The sequence below is a fragment of the Sceloporus occidentalis genome, unplaced genomic scaffold (assembly GCF_023333645.1).
Source record: "Sceloporus occidentalis isolate IW3139 unplaced genomic scaffold, rSceOcc1.0.p SCAF_45, whole genome shotgun sequence".
Taxonomy (NCBI): domain Eukaryota; kingdom Metazoa; phylum Chordata; class Lepidosauria; order Squamata; family Phrynosomatidae; genus Sceloporus; species Sceloporus occidentalis.
In genome coordinates this window covers 7,901,338-7,917,058 of record NW_028317025.1, presented here as the reverse complement: position 1 = coordinate 7,917,058, position 15,721 = coordinate 7,901,338, and the positions used below count along the sequence as shown (strand labels likewise).

General features: G+C 37.8%; 1 protein-coding gene across 1 annotated transcript; it reads right to left on the bottom strand.

Moving 5' to 3' along the window:
- Positions 1 to 4,350: 4,350 nt before the first annotated feature.
- Positions 4,351 to 13,424, bottom strand: LOC149289548 (RE1-silencing transcription factor B-like). Its single transcript, XM_089490623.1, has 4 exons — positions 12,539 to 13,424; positions 7,092 to 7,175; positions 4,809 to 5,274; positions 4,351 to 4,360 (listed from the first exon to the last, which is right to left on the bottom strand). Exons 1-4 carry the CDS (start codon positions 13,422 to 13,424, stop codon positions 4,351 to 4,353), a joined length of 1,446 nt encoding a protein of 481 aa, XP_089346749.1.
- Between the last annotated feature and the right edge of the window lie 2,297 nt (positions 13,425 to 15,721).

The following is a 15,721-nucleotide window of genomic DNA, read 5'->3' as shown; positions in this document are numbered from 1 at the left end:
TGACTGATAAGGACAGTATCTTGGTCTGCAGATAAAGGAAGTTTATTGGAACAAAGAAAGATAAAACCAGGTTTTGTCTATTCTATTCTACATGACTGCGTACAGCACAGTAGGTTATGCTCAGAGAAAAAATTTTTCTTCCATGGAACTTCCCATTTAAATCTCTAATAAGATTTTCAATAAATCCCACATACTCAGTAACATTTTAAGTACTTTATTAACTTGGAATATACACACAATGATTATTAAAGTTTATTAAATGTCTATTTATGCATCAAATGAGTCAAAACAAGTTTAATTTTATTAAACACCAACAGTACTTCTATTTACCAATAATTCAATTAGAAAATTCATCAATGTTCATTTAGAGTGCTACATAATTAAGATTACCTTTGGCTTGCTTAAAAAGAAAAAGAAAAAAATATTGCACTCAAAATGTACCATACTAATAACATAAGCAACAAGTGTGCATGGAAACACCCCCAAACAACATTAATGTATAAATGAGTGTTTGCATGCAAATAAATATATACAGACCTTTATTTTTGGTAGAGCGGAAGGCATATAGTTTAAGTTTTGTCCATTTCAGTTTTCTGTGGTTATAGATCAAATATTTAAGGAAATTATCTATATTTTACTTTACCATGATCTAGTTTTGCATATTTATCATGGATATTTATTTAAGCCTCCAACTTCAAACGTGGGAGGAAGCTTGAGCAATGCAAGTTAATGAAGCCCATCATTGTCAAGCTGCTAAATATAGTGCTGTGTTTTGCTTAAATATCTCGACTCCAAGTTGCAAAAAAGAGGCTTCGCATGGGGCCTGGCATTATGGGCACAAAGCACAGAACAAGTCAACAACACAATGAAATATTAGTAGCCTATTTGACAGCATCAGGTGTAATAAATCTGTACCCATAAAACTGTTCAAAAGGTGTTTAACTCCCATGACCCTAACTACGGGCTTAAAGGCAGTAAAGATTATGCACAGCTTTTGGCATAAAAATAGTGCTTTTTTTTGTTTGTTTTTTAAAAATGTCTGGCAGGTTAATTAAGTATACCGGCACTACACAATAACATTAAACACAATGTTAAAAGCTAAAAACACCAGCCATTTCATTTTATTGGGTGGTACGCATTCAAATAACGGTGCTTGGTCTATACGCATAAATTATGCCAATGAAATAATTTAGGCAATAACTAAATCATGCTATTAGCTTATTTGTGCGAGGGCCAGGTATAGTATTGTGAATATTGTTCAACAAGATAAATGCGACATGATTATGAACATCCAAAAGCAGCACTAAATTATCCTGCATGACTGAAAACCTTACAAACCAATGAATCACCCCTCTAGACCACTATATTATTCCAAAGATTAGTTAAGTATAGATATTTAACATTCCTTTTGTCATCTCTTCTATTTATGAAAATACTTTAGAATGAATTCATCCTTCCAAACTGGAAAACCTAAGTGATATTTGCCCAGGCATCTTCTATGTGTGTAAATACATACATAGACACACACACACACATATATAAATGTCTATGGAAACATTAAAAAAATACACATACATTCCCCAAGTGACTGATTTATAAAACATATGTGGCTGAGTTATAGATGTAGCTTACAAACATTTTCATACACTAAACATAGCACAAAATATATATTTACGAGTACAAATGGAACTCGGGTTCACATTGATTGTCTCAGCAAGTGTTAGATTTATTGACAAAACACTGGGAAGATTTTATTCCTAAAATCAGTCTACCAAAATAAAACGATTTGGAATACTTAAAAAACAAAACAAAACTGGCAGTGTGTGAAAATGTATAATTTAGCCATTTTTTTTCGGTACTACATTTTTTGTAAATGGACCATAGTGTCACTTTCTCATCCACTTATTAAAAAAAAAAACCAACAAAACAAACTGATTTTGCTTGTGACATTAACAGGTTAAAAAGAAAACAGGAGGACATTCATTATTCAGGGGTTTTATGCTACAGTCATGATTATTACTTTAAATTAAAATTAGTGCATTCTATAAAAGTATATTCCACATGAACTGCAAATTGATTAGCTATCCTATCCATCCACATTAGCTATGACATGGAAATGGTAACCTTCTTAACCTCTGATTAACAACCTCTGGCAATCCAGAAGTTTTCAGAAACTGCACTCATCACCCCAAGCCTACCACTCACTATTTATGATGAAAATGTAGTTGATAAGTGCAACTTTTAACTGTTGCCAACTTTCCACTGACCAATTACAATCTGTATAGCCCAATGAAATCAGTTGCAACTCAAAAAAAACCAATGTGACATGCAGATTTACATGTGTCTAAAATAAGCAGGGTAATGTCAACATACTTTTGACTTTAATGAATATCAAGGAAAAACCACAAAAGCACCTGGATTACAATGCAAATATAGCATACATATAAACTTGGATGTTATAGTTCCATATATAAAGGGTCAAAAGAGCTTTGGCTGTAATTTGAGTTATATACACCAATCTGTGTTTTCATTTCATAAAATGAGTGTATTTAGAGCTAATTTAATTTCAAATTATATATACAATATATGCTTCTAAGTATTGAATAGGAACTATGTACAATATTGAACTGCATAAGTAAAATTTTCAATATAGTTTTTTTTTTACTTTTGTAAAAGCACCACAATTTAGTGCTGCACACTCCCTAACTATTAAATAATCAACTTCCCATGAAAAGTGCTCATGTATCAAAATGTAGTTATGTGCTACATGTATTTGACCAGTTCAGAAAACGTTTGTTTCCATTGGCAGCATCATTTTTATATTGACAATCATTTATTCTGAAGTTTCAGTTGCATGCACAATCCAATGTTTAACATATAGTAAATGTCAGGTACACCTTACTCTGCTTGTGGTAAGAAATGTAACGCATTCTCGGTATGTTGGCACTAGTCGGGTTAACTAAAGACTACAAAGAATACCACTGACATTTATCACCAACTTTAACTATATCTGCTTGTTACAACAGATTTGTAAAAATACTCAACTGATTTGATGACACAACAAAAAAAAAAGGAAGATTGTAAAGTTATGTTAAAAATGTACACAATAAAAATGTAGTCCAAGTGAATTCTGGAGCCCAATTCACAGATAGAAATTGAAAGACATCCTTCCATTAGTTCAGAAAGACCATATAATATTATTTTCATGTAAAGGTTTTGGTTTTTTAATCTATGTCTGACTTTGTGATGCATTTTCAAGATAATAAACATTAACCAAATGACGTTTTAGGTGTTTTGTATATTCTTCTTCCTTTTTGAATGCACGATCACAAAATATACACACAAATTTTTCCTTCAGAATATTTGTTTCAGAAGAATTCAACTCAACAGTAGATTTAGTGTTTTGAGTTTCTTGTACAGAAGGCACACCATTTAATCCAGAGTCATCACTTCTTTCTGACACACTGTCACTTATGTCACTGCCATCATGGCTACTATGTATTCCTTCATCTTCCTCACTACTAGAACCATTGCATTGTGACTCAGAAGCTGGGATACCTTTTGCATCATGGTCCTGTATATTTCCTGAGCAGCATTCTACCAGCGTGCTCTGGTTTCCACTGGATTGATCTGTTTCTTGTTCTTCAGTGTTTAATTCTAAACTGCTGCAGATTTTTGGTTTGTCTGACCCATTTAGTTTTACATTCATTTCTAAGTAGCATGTTTTTTGTCTATTGTCATTCTCTCCTAGTTCTGTGTTTACCATATTACAGGGTTCATCAGATCTGTCTTCTTCCTCCAGGTCCATGTTTATTTCTAAATTGCCAGTTTCTTTTGACATCTGCTCCTCTCCAACTTCTTCACTTGCATCTAAATCAGGACTTTTTGGCATGTCCTGCAATACTTCATATAAGAGTTCCTCTGATGGGTTTCCTCGTTGTTGATCTGTAATGTTTTCCAAATTGCAAGTACTTTGTGGGTCATTACAGGGCTCAGAATGCATGTGTTGTGGTTTATGTCTGTCTGCAATATCAGCTGATAACGTGTCCTGACAGTGAAGAGGCTCTGTAGAATTATCTGCTAGGATAACATCAGAGACTACATTACTGTATGAAGTCTCTTTAATCTGTAAATCACACACTGGTCTGCCAGGACTTGTGATAGAATTCTCGTTGTCTTGTACAACAAACTCTTCACTATTTATTGTCAGTAACTCATTTTGTTTGTTACTGACACCTTGAGGAGATGATGGCATGGAAACATCATTGTTGTGGTTGGTGCAATTATCGGTTATAGGCTCTTCAGCTTTGCTATTCATATCTTTTGTAGTTGAGCCTTCAACACTTACTTCTACGTGCTCCTGAATAGAAAAACAACCATTATATACACCCACTGGAGGATCAGTTTCATTCACAGGAGGTTGCTCTTTACACGAGTCATTCTTTTCATTATTCTGCTCTGGAATAGTTCTCTTTGATTTGATTTTCTTTTTGTCTGAGCCATGCATACCAGATTTCTTTTGTTTTTTTACAAGTTTGTTTTCCTTATTTTTTTTCACATCCACCTTCTGTCTTTGGGGGAGTTCCATTTTGAGTTCTTTTATAACGACTTCTTGAGATAGCTTGTTTTTTTGCACAGATTTCTTTTTTTTTGTAATGCCAGTTTGTGTAGCATTTGGCCTCACTGAATCAGCAGGTGAAGTAGCCCTTCTTTTACCACATTTAACTCTTGCAGGTATTTCAGGACTGGCATCATCTTGTTCAGGCTTAGTTTGAGATAGTGACCTGCGACCACTTCTGGTTACTTGCCCAATGAGTGTATCAGCAATCTGCTTTTTAGATTTCACACTGTTCTCTTTTTTTTCTACTTTTATAGTCTTGTCAGGTTTCTTTCCTTCTGTCTCCTTTATTTTTGCATTGTCATCAGGGATACTTGTGGTATCATCTAAAACTCCTGCTTCTCCTTTTTTTGTTCTCAATTTAACTTTAGACACGTCCATTGTGATGTCTGAACATCCAGAGTGTCTGGATTTTATATGATATTGCAAGTTGCATTTCTTAGATGCAGCATAATCACATACAGGGCACAGGAACTGTCGTGGATTAACATGTAGTTCTACGTGCTTCTTAAAGTTACTTCGATCAGCCGTCTTGTAGTCACAGTGTGGGCATGTTAAAGGCTTTGGTCCATTGTGGACTTGTCTTGCATGACGTGTCACTTCATGCTGATTTGATGCAACATAACTGCACTGCTCACATTTAAATGGTTTTTCACCTACAAAAACAAATCAAACAATCCCTTTTAGTAACAACACAAAGATAATTTGGTTGAAAGTAGGGATGCATCCAACATGAAAATTCTGGACCAAAACCGAAAATGACCCACCCCCAACCTTTAAAAAAAAAAATACTTTTCATAAAAGTGTGGGTAACACACCAAAATTGGACAAAATAAATTTCAATAACATTAATATATATGATTAACAGCAATCACACTCCTATCATGCCCAGGCATACCCAGATTCCAGCATGTACTGGTTGCCTGGGCATGATAGGAGTGTGATTGCGGTTAATAATCATATATAAATTAATATTGTTATTGTATTTTTGTAAGTTTGGTGTGTTACTTACTTTTAAAAAAAGGTTAACACACCAAAATTGGACCAAAAAAATCATATATATAATTTCTAACAGCAATCACACTTCTATCATGCCCAGGTAGCCAGTACATGCTAGAACCTGGGCATGATAGGAGTGTAATTACAGACTCCCTATGCCATGCTACCCCCCCACACTTAAACATCCATGCTATCACACCTACAATACAAACATTAATTCACCCATTCATTCCCTTAATCATGCATACACTCCCCCACCCCTTAACCTGAACTGCAGATCTCTCACTCGCAGACTTCTGCAGGGCCCGGCTGTCCGAGCAACTTCTCTTGTCCCGCCCCCAGGGAAAGAAGGAAGGGAGCAGAGTCATGTGACGTGCATTCACGTGACTCTGCTGAGTTCCTGCTTTTCCTGACCGGTACAAGAGACGCTGCTCGCACACTGTGCAAGCAACGCACAGGTAAGCAGCCTGGCCCCTGCGGACGATTATTTTTTGGCCGTTTATTTTTTTGTTTCTGCATTTTGCCGATAATGCCCTTTTCGGACGATATATTTCGTCCACCGATATATCGGTGCATCCCTAGTTGAAAGGCATGCATAAAAAAAGTACTCAAGAAATTTTAAGGTGCTTTCCAAAAAATAATTTAAAGACATAAAAATACAAAAAAATATAAAAAGCAAAAATGTAACTCACATATAAATCAAAATATGAATAACTATAAACACAGCACAGTTTACAATACAGAATCCATACCCATCTTGTCCATTGAAGGCATTGTGAACAGACAAAAACAGAAATCTTTGTTAATGATACAACTTTAGAGAAAAATGTGTTAACTTCAAGTTTAGATAACATGTTAAGATTGAAATACAAATAATCAGTTCATAACACTTAACAGTCACAAATGAAAGTAAAAAAAATATTTAAATGAACATTTATGTAACACAGTGCTGTCATCAAATTAGTAGTAGTAGTAGTAATAATTAACAATTGTTGGATGTCTTGTGCTGGAACAGGGATCCAAGTGCCAGCTACATTTTCTGAAGGACCGCGAATACTAATGTAAAGTGTCCTATCCCCCAATATTTTAGGTGTCCAAGTTAGGAGACTTTGTCAGTGGAGGAGAGTACTACTCACCTACTTTGCGGCACAGTTTTATAGTATTTTATGTGGGAGCTGCAATAGCACAAACCCCGATTTCACATCATGGTGAGACAGTTAAGAGATATCAGAAGATTCCCCCCTCTGGCCCATAGGCCCCGCTGCCCACAATAGAGGGACAGATATGTTGGACAGTGCTAAAAAAATTTGACAGCCCTGTAAAAATGTAAATTCTATGTGTAAGCTGTGGAATTAACAATTAAAAAGGAATTAAATATATTAAGCAGATTTGTTATATCATTTATCATTTATCAGTATAGCTTATTTTCACCTAGCCATCATACAAACATCCAAAAAATTTAACAAACACCAACCTGAATGTGTTCGCATATGTCTTGTCAAGTGAGTTTTTTGTGAGCTTGAATAAGGACACATATCGCATTGATAGGGTCGTTCTCCTATAAAACCAAACATACAAAAAAAATATTTATATTTGCGTGTTGTGATTTTAAATTCAAAGTGAAACACCAAAAAGGATATGTGGTTGAAACATATGATGTTCATTTGCTAGCAATGTGGTCAGCACATAAAAAAATAATGTTTTTTCTCTTAAGTGAACCTCATTCAGGCTTCCTTTAAGTTGAAGGCTTCCAGTGTCTCCTTTTACAGTGTTAGAATCAAACTGGTAAACGCAAATAATGTACAAAACCTAGTCCTAATGGAAATCTTTCACGTTTTATGCCTTTAATTTGCATTTTTTCTTTATTTTAAATAAACAAAATGGATGTTCCTTTTATGACATTATTAAATAAATAACCTCAACTGCCTCCTCAAAGTTCTGGAGTTTCTGTCTAAACCAGAATTGCTTAAAAAAGTTTCAAATATTTAAATAAATCCAGTTAATGGTTAAATGATATTGGTAAATATTCAAATACGTTTTAACTCCGTCAGGGCCAATGATTTTTCTTACCCTAAAGTTCATAGAAATACATGAAAAGTAATACTTTTTAGTGCTAGCATTTATAAAAACCCCTACATTAGAATAGAAGAAAAAAATTAATGTTGAATCTCTGCAACACAATATGTAGCACTGCACATATAAACCTATATAAATAAACCTATTTATATTCAGCAACATTTTCTGATTAAAGTAATGCCCAACATGTTCTAGGAGGCCACATCAATGACTTACATAGTACCATATATTGTATTGTTAGTGGTTTCATGTTAGTTACTTTTAGTGGAAAAGGTAAAGGCTGCTGGGCAGATTTTTTAAAGGTTTTTTTTTTTTTACTATCATCATTTCATAGCTTGTGAGCTGCAGTGCTGTCCTGGACTTCACTGGGCTACCCAAAACCTTTTTTTTTTTTTTTTTATCTTCTTTCCCTTCGAAATGTTGTTGCTTTTCTAAATTAAGATTCCCCTTCTTCTCCCTCTGATCACTACTGCACTGATTATACTGTGATCAGGAAGCAGAGCTCCATTCTCTGATGACCACATTAACTGATCAGGCAGCAGAGGGAGTACCCAGAAATCCCAGCAGGGTTTGCAACTACAAATATTTAGGTATAACATTTAGTATCAATTAAACATAAATGCCGTTCCTATGACAGAAGTCAGAGTTTTTATTTACCACAGAAATTCTTAAGGACCAGGGCTATTGTACAGCTACAAAATTACAGCTATTTTTGTTATTTTACAACATTTTCTTCAACACCATTTCCCTTTCCTCAATTAGTTCTCTCTCACCACATATTATATACACATACACAATATTTGTTAGAAATGAAATGTTAAAAACCACTTCTAAAAGCATTTCTTCTACAGGACATTTACCAGCATCCCCCCATGTAGGGAAATAACCAATAAGAACTATGCATATGGGGTATCAGGGCCCTTGAACACTATACTATATTATATAGTATATATATCAGGGCTCGACAAATCCCAGGCGCCAGGTCGCCATGGCGACAGAATTTTGTCCTAGCTCCTAGGCGTTTGTCAGCCTTACATCCACAAAAAATTGCCCCCGCGTCACCACGCGGGGGCGCTGCTGCTGTCTGCCCAGGAGTCTGGGCAGACAAGCACAGCCACTCCGATCCCGCCCCCGAGCCTGTGATCACTCCCACGAAGTGATCCTGTAGGCTGAAAACGCGGTTGCAGGAAAACCAGCAATCGTGTTTTCAGCTGCCACAGGCAGCTTCAGGGAAGTGGACCCAACACCCCCCAGCTGCCTGATCGCTCCATGAGAGCGACAGTGCAGCGTTAACCCCTTCAATGCTGCATTTTAGGGGTTAATTCCCCCGTTTTGTAGGGGGCTCTGCTGCTGGTGGTCTGACTCCCCCTGCAATGGCTGGTCTACAGATCAGTAATTGCATCCAAGAGGCAGCTTCAGGGACAGGGGGAGAGGGTTCTTCGATCTCCACACGAGTGTGGAGACCAGCCCCAACCCTCCACTGCTGCCTCCACTGCTGCTGGTGGTCTGCCTGGAAGCACAGGCAGACTAGCAACAGCAAAAACGAGCCCCCACACACTCTTTGATGACTTCTGTAGGCATGGAAGCCTACAGCAGTCATCAAAGAGACCCCCCCCTTGCAATGGCTGGTCTATAGACCATCAATTGCGTCCCAGCTGCCGGAGGCAGCTTCAGGGACAGGGGGTTCTTCGGTCTCCACACGAGTGTGGAGACCAGCGCCAACCCTCCACTGCTGCCTGATCGCTCCATGAGAGCGACAGTGCAGCGTTAACCCCTTCAATGCCACAATTGTGTATGACACATTCTGCCCCTTCAAATATGCATTATACACCCTATATAGTACTGTGCCCTTGATATGCCCGCCAGACTTACCCCCCGTGCTCCAGACTCCTTGGTGTCTAGTAGGGACAGCCGGTGAGCGTCTGCACAATGCGCGTAGACAACCTCTGCGTCTGGCCGACACTTTTGCTGGAGCTTCTATGACTGAGCACCGAAAGGTCATATGACACTGGTGCTCCATCACAGAAGCCCCAGTGAAAGTACTGGCAGTAGAGGAGGATGTCTGTACGTATCACACAGACGCCTACCGGCTGCGAGAGAGAATGATCCGGGTCCCCTGCAGCAGTGCGGCGGATCCTACTCTCTGGCAGCCGGCGAACATTGCGCAATGCGCGCAGACCACCTCTGCTGTGCTGGCCGATACTTCCACCGGGGCTTCTATGGTGAAGCACCGGAAGTAGGGATGGACCGATATAATCGGTGGCCGAAATGTATCGGCCGAAAATATCATTATCGGCAAAATGTTGAAATTAGAAAAGAAACCCACCGAAAGTAATAATCCTCAGGGGCCCTGCCTCTGCCCTCTGTGTTGCTCAGCTGCGTCTCTTGCTCCGTTGAGAGGACGCAGGAACCCAGCGGAGTCACGTGACACCTCACATGACTGCTCCCCATTCCTGTTCCCCTGGGCAGGTCAAGAGAAGTTCAAACAGACGGTGAGCAACGCAGAGGGAGACAGCGGCTCCTGCGTAAGTCTGCGAGCAGCACCGGAAGATCTGCAGTTCAGGTAAGGGGGGGAGGGTATAGGAATGAGTATACGTGAATGAAGCATGAATGTTTGTGATGAATGAATATGCATGTGATAGCATGGATGCCCAGATTCCAGCATGTACTGGTGGACATGGCATGATAGGAGTGTGATTGCTGTTAGTAATCATATACATTTAACATAGCAATGACATTCCTATCATGCACAAGCAGCCACAGTAGCAAAAGCTAGCAGAAATTACACTTCTATCATGCCCAGGTTCCAGGATGAGTGTGATTGATGTTAGCAGTTGCTGTTAGCAATCATACTCTTATAATGCCCAGACAGTCAGTACGTGCTGGACTCTGGGCTTGATAGGACTGTTGTGAACATGAACCTTTATTGGAAGCTCTAGATTGCTTTTGGGAGAGGATCACGCTCCTATCAAGCCCAGGTTCCAGCATGTACTGGCTGATTGTACTAGCAGCTAACATCAATCACACTCATAATTTTGCCCAGTACATGCTGGACTCTGGGCATGATAGGAGTGTCATCCTATCCCACAAGCCTATCCCCACATTTCATATACATGGTGTCATTTTCGGTATTGGCCAAGTGCATCGTGAATTTTCTGTCCAGAATTTTCATTTCGGTGCATCCCTAATCGGAAAGTCACGTCAAAGAAGGTCACGTCCATCATAGAAGCCACGGCGGAAGTGGCAGAGGCACAGTAGCATCGCACAGACACCCCCCACCGGCTGTCAGAGAGGAGGATCCGGGTCCCCTGCAGCTCTGCGGGGGATCTGGATCTTAATGTTATTATCCGACCTCTATTTGAGGTAGGATTATAAAACAAGGGGTATTTTTCATTATCGATTAGTTGTTGCAGCCCTATATATATATATATATATATATATATATATATATATATATATATATATATATATATATATATATATATATATACACATACATACATACATACATACATACATATATATATATATATACACACACACACACACCGTATTTGCTCGATTATAAGACAAGGTTTTTTCAGAGCAAATGCTCTGAAAAATACCGTCTTCTATTCGAGGTCGTCTTATAATTGGACCTCAAAATGAGGTCTGACTATAAGACTAAGATCCAGATCCCTTGCAGCGCTCCTCTCTGCAACCTCCACTGCTGCCGTCACTTCCTCTGGGACCTCTAAGCCGTAGCACCAGCATCACATGACCCTCCGGTGCTCAGTCATAGATGCCATGGCGGAACTAATGGGCAGCGGAGGTTTTCTACACACATCACGCAGACATCCACTGGCTGCCCCCACTAGACACCAGGGAGTAGCATATGGGGGGTATAAGGCATTTCTGGAGGCAGAGTGGCATATAGGGGGGTATAAGGCATACCTGGGGCAGTGGCATATAGGGAGGTATAAGGCATATCTGGGGGAAGAGTGGCATCTAGGGGGGTATAAGGCATTTCTTGGGGGCAGAATGGCAAATAAAATAAAAACAAAAAATCTTTTTTCTCAATCAGTTTTTATTAAATATGAAAAAAAATTGATATTAATATATTGAATATTGAATTAATTAATATTTACTAGTAAAACTTTTCAAATTGGAAGGGGTCATCTTATAATCAGGGTCATCTTATAATTGAGCAAATACGGTGTCTATATCAATTTAATAACACTATTAGACAGGGTATAAAGTGTTAGGAATGTTTTCATATTTCGAACATTTCAAGCTAATTTTTTATTTTTAACTCTGCTCTCATGAAGTAGTGTGACAAAATCTTTTAACTACCATCAATATACTCTTGGGAACCTTGTAGACTACAGGAATAACTGTTGTAATTTTAAATTTTTTAATATGTTTTTTTTCAAAGAGCTTATTGCAGTTTCTCTGCAGATTAAAAAGTTATCAGAAAGCAATTCTACAGCACGTGTGATCAGACCGGGGTCATCAGAGGCCACGACACACTGCTTTCTGCAGCATTAGCTTCTGTTGTATTTTAACACTTTCACTGTGGCTGACACTTATACCAAAGCAGCACCAAATTTTAACCCATGGCATACCAGGTACTTCAATGGTCCTATAGGACCACTTTATTCAGGATATTGGTGGCATGCCCATTTGGCACTCCTACTGAACACAGTGGGAGTACTTTCCTCCTTGCCTGCTCTCAGTTACGAAACACACATTAAAAGTACCTTAAGTATCACTTCGAAGACATCATGAAAACCTAGATTACATATTTCAACAGTTAGTGGGAACTTTGTAAAAACATTCTTGAAAGTGTTGAAACAATTGTCTTACCTGTATGTGTTCTTATATGCTGGATATAATTATTTTTACGGTCAGAAAAATAGGAGCACTGTGAGCATGTATAGACTATCCTTGGAAAATGATTACGGAGATGTTTTTTCCAATGGTACTCACTGACCGTTGTATAGGTGCATATAGTGCACTTATATACTCTCTCATTTTCACCAACTTTGTTGTGATGCTTCAAGTGAGCCAGATAGTGATCAAATCTGTTGGTGTTATAACCACATCTATCACAACGTATAGGGCCTTTGGAGAAATCAGCATCATCTGGCATGCAAGAATCGGATTCCTTAGGATGTGTATCTTTAGGAGTGTCATCAATGTAAGGCTTAGCACTATGGGACTTAATATGAAGAACAAACTCCTCCTCATTTTCTGCCCTGTATTGACAAGGTTTACATCGAAATGGCTTGCTTTTAAGACACTTATTTTTATCTTCTGTAGCTGTAGGAGTATCAGCATCCTTTTCTAGGTCAGAAGCAAATCCTTCAGTTGCAACAGCCAACTGGATGTCACATTCCTTATCTTTTGGCTGGTCAGGGGTTTCCATCTCCATGATCTGAAAGGCTCCCGAATCATTTTCTGTGTTATTTGAATCTTCAACCCTTTCGCCGTCACTGTCAGAAAAACTATTGTCGTTAACAGTTGTTAACTCTGCCATCTGCCTTTCTTCTTCCATGATGTAATCGCAGCAGCTGCTACTAACCTCACCTGTTAGAGCCACATTGGCTAACATGATCAGGCGAGGGGCTGCCATATCAGCTTTAGAAAGGTCATGTAAACCATACATATCTCCATCCAGTGAAATACCAAAATTGCCATTGCTGCAGAACAGGTTGCTGCCAGTTGTTTGACTAACCATCTGAGTAGCCATGGCAAGAACTGCAAAGAAAAAAAATAAATATATATATATATTTCTGAAGAAGCAAGAACATATTGCGTCTAAGAATGTAAGCTAGCGAGCAAAGCACTTTTTTCCAATGTAAATGTTTGCCTTGTTGTGTGAATGCTAATTTTGTCATACTCCTTGAATGTTTGCAAGAAGTGCTGCGTAAATTGTTGGCTCTATACAAATAATACTTTTTCAGAGTTCATTAGTTATGAACTAAAGGAAGATGGCACCTTAAGTTTGAAATTAATAACACTGTGTTTAGAAACAACCTCAAAACGTAAACAGACATCTTAATACATATAAGGTTTAAATTATTCTTAAAACTGACGTAGCAATTCTCTTTGGTTCTATTCATGTTGACACATTCTAATTAAACACTTTAAAAAAGAATGGATATATGTTAATAGACCAACAACCTAAAATAAGAGAAGATAGTTTTCACACATGTGGAAAGACTGGTGTAAGAAAATGACATTGATATTGTTGTAAAACGTAAGATCCTCAAAAAAAAGAGCAAAGAAATAGGAGAGGCACAGAAAATGTAAACAAAAGCATAGTAAAACGTGAGCCAGATATTTTGCATGTAAAAAAAATTAAACCTATCCAAGAAACAAACACTTCAAGCAAAAGAGCAACAATCAAGCCTGGGGGAGGACTGCTGGCAGCATGGAGGATGCAAAAAATAGGAGAGTTCACAGCAGGGAGAGAAAGTTAAAAAGGTTAAAAATGCAAGAATTACTTAATTAACAACAATATCACTGCCGGGCCGTGAAAAACAAATTACAAAGAGACATAAAAAGCAAAGATCTATTTTACATTGTAAGCTCTGTGAACCTCTTTGATTCAGATAAGTAAGGAAACGCAGAATCACAGTGGCAGACATGTTTCTTAAGCCCATCAATGGCTAATAACTTTAAAATGATAACTGTATTCTGGAAACGGCTTTGTTCAGTTTTTAGCTTTGCTGTTAGCTTAATAGATTGGAAATTTTAAAAATCCATATTATGATCCCTGTTAAACTTCTGAATATGTGGATTCAAAACTTTCAAATTAATATTGAAAAATGTATATGGGCAGACAAGAAGTCAAGAATTTCAAAGAAAACTCTTTATGCTAGTAAAGGTAAGGAGGGGCTGAATGTCCCCAGTCTAGGGAGATATGTCCAGGCTAGTATGCGGATGCATATCCTGAAGCTACAACATAAGATCTGTAACAGAGAAAGTTGGTTTCAAATTGAACAAGAATTGACTGGAATTTCAAACCTTGAATGTCTATTATGGCTGCACCACCATAAGTTAAAATCAATTATAAATGCCCTCCCTTTCTCTCTTAAAAGTTTAATAGAATTCTGGTCTTCTTATAAGTATCGATAGGAATTCAAGATAAAATTACTCCAACAGCGCCATTAGAAACGCTTCAATACAATATTTCTCAATTACATCTTGGAAAATGGCTTAACTTTAGGAATAAGAGAATTAAGGATATCATGATCATAAAAAAAATAAAATCTCTTTCTCACAACTTTCCGAAGAATTTAATATTGGCAATTCGGAAGTTTTCAATGTTTTGCGGCTCGGGGATTATTTACGTTCTCACATATTCAATGAGAGTAAATCAGCTTTGGGCCAAAAGATTATGGGCATGTTTTCTACAGAGGTAATGCCTAATTGTTTGAAAAAATGGTACTCTATATTAGAAGACATAGAAAAGCCATATGTTAGTACTGCCTTGTGCTCTTGGCAACAGGATCTTAGACTTCAAATTGATTATAATCTCTGGGTTGGTAGCCTGACTGAAATATAAAATCATGCTACGATGGTATATAACTCTGATCAGACAAGCCAAATTTAGCCAAAGTGTCCCCCCGTTATGCTGGAGATGTGGACTTGAGCTGGGTTCACTTACCCACATTTGATGGGATTGTATAATGATGCAGCAAACATGGCAAGAGCTATTCAGGATCATTTCCGAACTCTTAAAAAGTAAAATAACACCTACTCCATTCAAGGCCCTCATACATCTCGACCCGAACGGTTTTCCTTTTAATCAAAGAGCGCTGATTATACAATGCTTATTAGCAATGAAGATTGTAGTAGCAAGGCAATGGTTACAAAAGGGATCATTAGATATAGAACACGTAATTAATCAAATTAAACACTAATGCTTAATGGAACAGGGTTTTTTCCAATCTACAATGAGACATCATAAATTTTATAATATATGGAGGCCTTGGATTGTTCAATATCCTATGTCAATTTTATAATCTCTTATAGTATGAG

Bases quoted from the DNA above. Each gene is read 5' to 3' on its own strand.
- LOC149289548 (XM_089490623.1), bottom strand. From the start codon at position 13,424: ATGGCTACTCAGATGGTTAGTCAAACAACTGGCAGCAACCTGTTCTGC. The intron at 7,176-12,538 runs GTAAGACAATTG...TTGGTTTTATAG, and splicing joins GCATATAAGAACACATACAG to GAGAACGACCCTATCAATGC. The intron at 5,275-7,091 runs GTTGGTGTTTGT...TTGTTTTTGTAG, and splicing joins ACATATGCGAACACATTCAG to GTGAAAAACCATTTAAATGT.